Below are 8,776 nucleotides of genomic sequence, written 5' to 3'. Positions count from 1 at the left end.
CTTCGTTATCTCAGATTATCTCACCAAGGAATTTGAAGTGGTTCATGGGTTTAACAGTGGACGTTAACTTCAACAGCTGTTTATTATTACCCAGTTTCTTTAATGTTTGCAACCAAAACATCACACATGTGGTATTGTTCATTCTGAGTTTTAAAATCATTACAAAAATGAGGCTCGAATGTAGTAAACACAGTAGCCAGCCTTTAACATGCATTTAAAGAGATGAGTTATCCTAGGGCATCCAAGATAATTTCAAAGGAGGCCTGGGCTATCCACAGTTGCACCTGCCTTAGAAGTCAAGAAGAACTGGTTTTCTGGGTCACTTTACCCTTACTTAGCCTGGGGTATTTCCAAGTGGCAGAGCTGCAGACCGTGGAACCCATTCCTTGCATTCTGAGAATTCAAGAAAACATGGGTTTTACACCCCCTTGACTCTGCTCAGCATTTCCCAAAGTAATGTTTCCACTTAAAGAATGTTTGCGCTTTTCTCTTTCTTTTCTTTTTTGCCCCCAAATCCACATGTTTTTCTATGAGAAAAGAGCTTTTCCCGATCTCTAAGGAGGAGAAATTCCCAAATCCAACTGTTGCTAAGACCTTGTCCCTGAACTTGTCAACTTCTTCCTTGCTCCCCACCTTCCCTTATGTACCAACCAAAGGAAGCCTTCTGTCTTCCTTTTTGATAAATAGCCTCAGAGAGGAGCATTTACTCCAGCCAGAAAGACCTCTGACATCTGGGCTTTAAGGGCTTCTGAAACGAGACTGACATATAGACTTTGCCAGAGAGGCGGCTACCCTTCTCATTCTTCCTAAAAGGTCTGGGGTCTTTCTTCCAGCCTCATACCGGCTGCTGGCTTAGACCCTGTGTAGCCCCACACGCGCCGAAGCACACGAGCTTCCTCAGCAGGGAAACCTGAAAGGCTCGCTTTTGTACACTCTGGGCCAAATTTCTCCCGAATTAATATTGCATTTTCTCCCTGACACTAGATGCGTCATCTCCCTGTGGACTAGGCCAGCGAGTGGCCCTCTCGGCGAAAGCTGTGTCCCACGCTCTAAAACAACAGAGCAGTGCTTGTGGAATTAGACTGTGTTTACCACGATGGCCACCGCTCCAGCCCCTAGGATGTTTGAGAAACTGAAAAAATAAGCTTTGCAAGCTGCCTAGGTTCTGCAAAATCAGCAGGCACCTGCTGTGACCAATCCAGGCCTGCCTTTGGAAGAGATATTGGCTCAATCTTTTCAACTTGCTGATTGGCTTTGAGGAGTGGCCGGAGCTCCCAGCTCCCCATTGGTGGATGAAAGTTAAAGGTGGGCCTCCTGCAAGTTGTTGTCCTGTGACAAAAAGGAATGTCTTGGGTATTTTTTTTTTTTTCCTGCTTTGGAGGCCCAGGCTCAAGGCAAATTATAAGTAGGAAACCAATTTGAAGGAAAGAAATTTGAACCGAGCTAAGGTATCAGGCCCCGAGAGAGACGAACAGCCCATCTGAAGTCTGCGGGCACCTCTGACAAACTCAGAGGCTTGTTTTAAGGGAAGGGCTACTAGATTTTTACCAACAGCAAGCACAGGTAGGAGATGAAACCGGTACTCCCCAAAACAGCCCATCCGAGGGAGGAAAAATGATGGAGAGCACCATAGGCTCTCAGTATTTTTTAATTTTTTAAAGCTTTTAAATGATTTCTTCAAGGCCGAACAGCAGCAGCAAAGGTGTCATTTTAATTGGTTAGGAGGGCTTTTTTGCTGACACCTGGAATGAAGTTACTCTATTACTGATCGAGCAGAGAGGGGACCCACTATGCCCCCGTTTATAATCCTTTCCCAGTTCCTTTTTGCTGGTCATAAAACTATGCTCATCAATCCCACCTAACTCGGGAGGCCAGGAGCCCAGCCTTTGGTGGAGACCGGGGGGTGTAACTGCCCTCCCATTCTGCCCCAAGACGAAAGAGGGCTCTTGGAAGCCAAGAGAGGTTTAAGAAGTCTTTCTGGACAGAGCGGAGCGTGGCGAGGGCCGAGGGCGCGCTGGAGAGCAGGCAGGGCCGCCATGGGGCTGCTGCACGGCCTGTTCCGCGCCCGGAAGCTGCTGCTGGTCGTCTGCGTCCCGCTCCTGCTGCTGCCTCTGCCCGTCCTGCACCCCAGCAGCGTGAGTACCCACCTGTCCCCCACGCGCACCTGCGGGCCAGGGACCAGGCGGGAGGGCAAGACGGGGAGGGCACGGGAGGCTCCTACCGTCCCTAAAGCTGGCTTTTTTGTGGGTTGGAACACATGGAAGTGTTTTTCTGGAGGAAACGGACATACCTTCTTCCTAAAAGCTGCCATTTTCACCCCTCCACCACAGCCCCAGTTCCCCAACCCCACGGCCCCCAGGGAAGGGGCTGTGGCTGCCGGGACTGCTGGCCACCGCACGGGGCAGGGGCCAGCGGAAGGGCCCATGGGGACAGGCTGGTGCGCCTGTATTTGTCAGGAGCCAACATGTGACCGTCTTTATCTGAGAGCCACATGGAGACGCAGGAAGAGCCCCCAGGAATGACGCGGAGGGCCAGGCTGGGGCAGACAGGGAACGTGGAGCCTGCGGTGGGTCTTGGAGGAGTCTGGTGACCACTTTTAGTCCCTTAAGTGCCCTGTGAACTTTAGGGAAGGAACCTGTAAGTTGAAAGCAGAGTCCGTCATGTTCCCATGTGTGTGGCCTTGAATTCCTTGTGTCCTCTGTGTTTTCTTCTCTGCGCTCCTGAGGGACAGACGTAAAATGACACTACAGAAAAGAAGTCAGAGACCCATACTCTAGACTGGGCCCTAATTCCTGACCCGGCTTGTGTGAGCTTTGGCTCCAAACTGGGCTCCCCTCTCTTCCTTTACCTTCTCTGTTCTGCCCTGTCTGTGGCTTCACTCCTTCCCCCAGCTGGCACTGACCTTGAGATTTTAGGAAAAATAAGCTAAGACAAGTTAATCGTGTTTGTGGGAGGGGAAGGGCGTCTTCCACTTGGCCGCCTGAGTAACTTGGTAACCAAGATTGAGTTAAAAAGTTAAATAGGGGGGATTAGGATGGTTCTTCTTGAAAACAAACTGGCTTAAATCTTTTATAAAATAAATACCCCAGCGTGCCAGGGAGACGCTGATTAAAACTGGGCTGGGATTAGCAGACAGTGATTGCTGCTGACGTTTTTCCTGAGCCGAACGCTTTTCTGCTTTGTCCAAATGGGCCTGATTTTTTTTTTCTTTTCTTTTCATGGCTTTTGTTTTGTGTTTTGTTTGTTTTTTTTTTTTTTTTTTAACAACTCAATGTCAAGTCGATTTAAGGGAGTGCTACCAAGAGACGCCTTGCCCTCCTCTCCATAGCAGTCTCAGGAACCTCATGTCCCCTCCTTAGGGCAGCCCTATCCTTGGGGGACCTTGGCCAGTGTCCACAAAGAGCACAAACTAGATGCCCAGCACATACTGTGTCTCTCACCCCTTGCATCAAACTTTAGATTCTGATATTTAATCCTTAAAATTCCAAGATGGATTCTCTTGCTCTGGGCTGGAGTTGAGACAAGTGGCCGAGTACCTGGGGAAGAGCTCTTGGCCTACAGCTTTGATGGTTCTTCAAAGTGACAACCGCAGCTACATTGTAGGGGTCAGAATGACCTTCCCCTTTTTCTTGCCCAGCTCTCTAAAACCAGAGGTCCAGACTCTGTCTACCATATTACAAAAGAAAAGGGGACAATATGGAGTGTCTCTAACTCAGCCCTCAGTGTCCCCAGGGAGATAGAAGTTGCACTCAAACCTTCCAAGCTAAATTTTTTAAAAGGCCTCCCGGTCATTTATGATAGCACATGAACAGACTTCAAGCCCCTTCCACTGAAGCTGGAGTCACTGGGCTATCAATGGGGTGGTCGAACTGCACTGCATGGAAAAGGAGCAGTTCCAAGCCTAAGTTAGTCACAGAGTAGGAAGCGTCCTACCCAGGGAAGTGCCACTTTTGAACTCTTTCCTTTATTTGTAAACAGGAGCAAAAAAGAATTGACCACACTGTCCCTTGAAGGCTTTGCCTAAATACTCACCAAGCCCCATACACCTTCCGATAAGGGACCAGTGACATTGATAAAGGGCCTGGGGGTTCCAGAATATTCTCCCCACAAGATGAGAGAGACTTGATAGCCCGCAGAGGAGTCCAAATCAGTTCAGCTGACATTAATGGAGCCTCTTGCCAGCCACTGGCTAGATGCTTGCGACACCAGACTCCTGCAGTCAAACTTTGCAGAGTATTTTGGGTTGTCTGAATACAAGATTACCTACTGATTTTAAGAAGCTTGAGAAGGGGCAAAAGGCAGTTCACAGAGATTCCATGGATGAGCTAAGTGAGAAATACATGGGAATATATCTAAAGGTTTCTCTTGTCTGTTATTCTGCTCTAAGGAAAGTCCAGATAAAACTGGTGATGGTTTATCCTGTTTTTGATACTGCTGGAGGAAGGTAGCCTGGTGACTTCCTCCAGGAACCTATTCCAATTTTTACTGATGTTCACAATCAAAAAGTTTAGCTCAGCTTGCCCAAATTCTCTTAATTCAAATCAAACTTAAGCCTGGTAAAAGGAAAGTCTCCTTTGTATCTCTCCTTCTCCCCCTCCTCTCCTCCTTCCTCTCTCTCTTTCCCTCTCTCCCCATCTTCTCTTCCTGCCCCTGCCCCTAATTTTTAGCCCTGTAATGACCAGGACAAGGACCAAGGGTTCTCAAGAGGGGATGAGGGCTTCCCAGTGAGGGACAGACATTCTGTCCTCTCTCTCTTCAACTAGAACTAAGACCTGCCATTCTTTCTCTTTTCCAGAAAAGAGATAAGAATAGTGGGCTTTGAACTCTCTTAAGTAGTTGTGTTTTTTTTTCTTATTTCTACAGCAAAGAAGTCATTTCTCTAAACTGCATTCTTTTCCAAATGGAGCCATTTTTTTTTTCACTATTGATTCTGTTGTCTTATCAGCACTTCCAAAAGTTCTATCTGCTCTCTGATATTTGGCCCCAGAGGAAATCTCAGGGGGAGACAGTCAACAATCGCTGGGCCCAGTTCCCATTTCTCAACTCCCAACCCCATAATCCATGAGGATCAGGAGGGAGCAGGGTCCCTTCCTGCCAGGCCGGGTAATCACGCCTGCTGCCCCTCACTGATGCAGTGACCTTTTGTAACTTTTATGCAAGAGTTTGAGGACGCCTGTTCTGAACTCCAGGAGCGATAAACAGAACAAGATTTGTCGGGTTCCTTGGTCAGCAGCCAGCCTCAGGGCAGGTCAGACTCAGCCCTGATGGTTTAGAACTATGTAAAAATTGAGGAGCCCACAGCCAACTTGGATTTTCTATAAATGGCCCTCTGAGTCACAGGACTCAGTGATGTTTCCATTACAAAGGCCCTTGGACAGTAACCTCTCTCAAGAGTAAGCCTATGACCTGTCTCAGCACCATTAATCAGCGCCATTCGGAGCTCTCAGCATTACTAGAGGCCAAGGTTAAGGAGGATGGGCTTTTGATAAGAATGTTGGATTTATTTGCTCTGTGCACCCCTGGGTTGTGCAACCAGCAAAGCAAGTGTGCTGGGGAAAACACTGGAAATTTTCCAGGCCTTCCCTTCTAGATAGATGGCTCTCTTTGGTCCCTTCATAGAAGGATGTTTGTGTGGCATCAGGCGGGTGGAATGGAGCCCAAGGGCAATGAGAAGTGGACCCTGGTTAGGGTACTAGCTCTCAACCGGGGATAATCCTGCCCCCAAAGGACAGTTGGCAATGTCTAGAGACATTCTTTTTTTTTTTTTTTTTGAGACAGAGTCTTGCTTTGTTGCCCAGGCTAAAGTGCCATGGTACTCTCAATCTCCTGGGGTCAAGCGATCCTCCTGCCTCAGTCTCCCAAGGAGCTGAGACTACAGGCATGCACCACCATGCCCAGCTAATTTTTTGTATATATATTAGTTGGCCAATTAATTTCTTTCTATTTATAGTAGAGATGGGGTCTTGTTCTTACTCAGGCTGGTTTCTAACTCCTGACCTCGAGCAATCCGCCCGCCTCGGACTCCCAGAGTGCTAGGATTACAGGCGTGAGGCACTGCGCCCAGCCTAGAGACATTCTTGGTTGTCACAACTGAAGAGATGCTACTGGCATTTAGTGGGTAGATGCCAGGGACACTGCTAAATATTTCACAACATATAGGAAAGCCCCCTGCAGCAAGAAACTATCTGGTCCTAAATGTCAACTGTGCCAAGGTTGAGAAACTACTCAGTTAGGAGCTCCTGTTCCTTCCTCATCCAAAATGAGGGTCCCATTCTCAGGACGGCTGCCTACCTCTGCAATCCTCCCTTCCCTCGGCTGGGCTCCCTTACTAGCTCTTCAAAGAGGCACCCAGGGAAGCATTCAATCCCCAGATGCTACTACCACATAATGGAACCTCAGATTAAAAATCGAAGGGGAAAAATAGTCGACCAGTTCTTGCTTAACAAGTTAACTGATTAAAATTTCCTCCTGAATTGTTCCAGCAAATAGTCTAAAGCAGGGAGATTTAACTTCATTTATTCATTTTTAAAGCAATGTGGCCTTGTTTTTTTCCAAATAAAATCTTACCATATAATGCCAATATATGATCAAATGAAAGCAAAGCTCCTCTGGTTGGGGCTCTGCATTCCAGGCCTTGCCCAGATACACCCCAGGATCCCAGGGCTATGAGAGCGTAGGATGGAAGCCACCTTTTGGATTATTTGTAAATTTCACTTCTTACTGATCTGCCTCTCTTCAGTCGGGTACACACCAAATGCCCCCATGTCGTCATGTTTTATGCATGCGTGCTTAACTCAGGATGGCCGATCTCAGGGCTCACATGTGAACCAATCACACATACTGACCCTTACCTTCAGCCACCCAGGAACGTTTAGTATCGATCAGCTTGACGTCAATATATTATGTCCCAGTCCAAGTTAAAGCATCCAACTCCACCTGTATAGTTTATGGTCTTGGGTCTGAACACTGCAATTCATTGCAATCCCCACCCTCGGCAGGTTCAGGACCAGCAGAGCTGTGATGTGGCAACAGTCCACTGGTGGCCTTGCTGCACATCCGTGCAAACCACATGCCAGGCACTGGTCACCCCAAGGAGCAGCCATAATGTCACCCACAAAGGGATGGGCCTCACCGCGTCCCTACCACAGTCGCCTGCCAAGCCCAGCGTGGCACTTCCAGGGCTGTATCCTGGTGCCCGTCTCGGAGCCCAGTGCCTACTGCCTCGGCCCCTGGGTCTCACTTGCATGCTCAGTGGCAGTGACTGTCCCTGTGACTGACCGCCTCTCTCCTCCCCTTCCAGGAGGCCGCGTGTGCTTACGTGTTGATCGTGACTGCTGTCTACTGGGTGTCTGAGGCGGTGCCTCTTGGAGCTGCAGCCCTGGTGCCCGCCTTCCTCTACCCGTTCTTCGGAGTCCTCCGAGCCAGCGAGGTTAGACCGCTTGCAGCCCAGCCCCCCTGCAGGGCCAGTGAAAGAGGGCCCCGGGTGAAGGGAGATGCACACAGCATTGAGGAGGAGGGGGCTCTGTCACCCACTGGAACAGCCCCTGAGCACTAGGTCTTGGCACCTGCTGTTCCTCTCTTTCCACCCATGACCCTCGTCTCCTTCAAACTGGCTCAGAACTTGCTTCTTTCAGGAAGCCTTACTTGATTAAACACATCCTGTTGCTCCCTCAGTCTGAAACCTTCTAACAACTGTATGATTGACACCTAGAACTAGGCTGCAGTTGATCTTTTTCAGTCTTTTGTCTGTCCCTTTAGACCATAAGCACACAAAGCCATTGGGCCTACCAGTTCTCACGCACCTCATTATAAAACTGGGTCTCAATACAGCAGGTGCTCAATAAATGCTTGTCGAGACAGAGAGAGACTTGCCATGTTTCCCTGAGGCCTGACAGCGTTTTCATCTACCCCTCCAAAAACCATTTCTGTTCCTTCTTCCCTAAGTCAAGCTTCCCGAATATTCTTTCCTTGACTGTCCCTCCCTAGAGTCCTCTCTGTTTACTCTCAGTGGCTTTCTCAAAAGCTCAAACAGAAATTGTCAGTGGGAAATCTCAGGGCAAACGTTTAAGCCTACCACAAATAAAGAAAAAGGAAAAAACAGCCGTAACCCAGGAGCAAGACGATTGATGATCCTCATTCATTAACACCTGGCTTCATTTGGGCTGTCTCCTTATAGCACCTGGTCTCTGGTTAGATGAATAGCCTGAATGCTAGAGGTGGGGAGAGATTATGGGCAGAGGCACAGAAGGAACAGCAAAGGGAACTGGTGTTTGAATGCCCGCTAAGAACCAGGCGCTGTAGCAGAAGTGCTACATTTGTTATACAATAATCCAGAGAGCTCTGCAAGGTTCTCTACAAGGTGGGTGTTAATATTTCTATTCTACAGAGGAGGAAAGAAGCTTGGAGAGTTAAGAAACTTACCCAAAATCACAAAGTAGAAAGTAGCATAACTGGATTCAAACCTATACCTACTAGATTTCAAAATTTATACTCTTGCTCACCGTACCAAAAGAAGATACCCATAAAGTATTATGTGGCTTCATGGTGTTATAAACACAGGGGTTGTTACTAAGAACGGTGGGTCTCTCCACTTCTGTGATATGAGGAAGGAAAAATGAAGCTTGGGCTATGGATGCCTTAATAATGGATGAGAGAACTTATTTGAAAATCCAAAGATAGATTAGGTGATCCCCTAATGGTTGTACTTGGCTGCAAATGAACAACTTGTCTTTCTACTGAATGGAGTCAACCGACCAGGTTTTAGGTTTTGGTCTTA

At 48.1% G+C, this 8,776-nt stretch overlaps 1 protein-coding gene across 1 annotated transcript in view; it reads left to right on the top strand.

Annotated features, from left to right (window-relative positions):
- The first annotated feature begins 1,051 nt into the window (after positions 1-1,051).
- The window catches only part of SLC13A4 (solute carrier family 13 member 4), a 45,886-nt gene continuing 38,161 nt past the window's right edge, over positions 1,052-8,776 (top strand). The window contains exons 1-2 of the mRNA XM_012744756.3: positions 1,052-2,135; positions 7,301-7,429. Coding sequence (XP_012600210.1) covers positions 2,037-2,135; positions 7,301-7,429 — 228 coding nt within the window. The 5' untranslated portion in view covers positions 1,052-2,036. The remainder of the gene's footprint in view (positions 2,136-7,300; positions 7,430-8,776) is intronic.

This window comes from Microcebus murinus, chromosome 9 (genome assembly GCF_040939455.1).
Source record: "Microcebus murinus isolate Inina chromosome 9, M.murinus_Inina_mat1.0, whole genome shotgun sequence".
Taxonomy (NCBI): domain Eukaryota; kingdom Metazoa; phylum Chordata; class Mammalia; order Primates; family Cheirogaleidae; genus Microcebus; species Microcebus murinus.
This window is presented reverse-complemented; position numbering and strand designations above follow the sequence as displayed.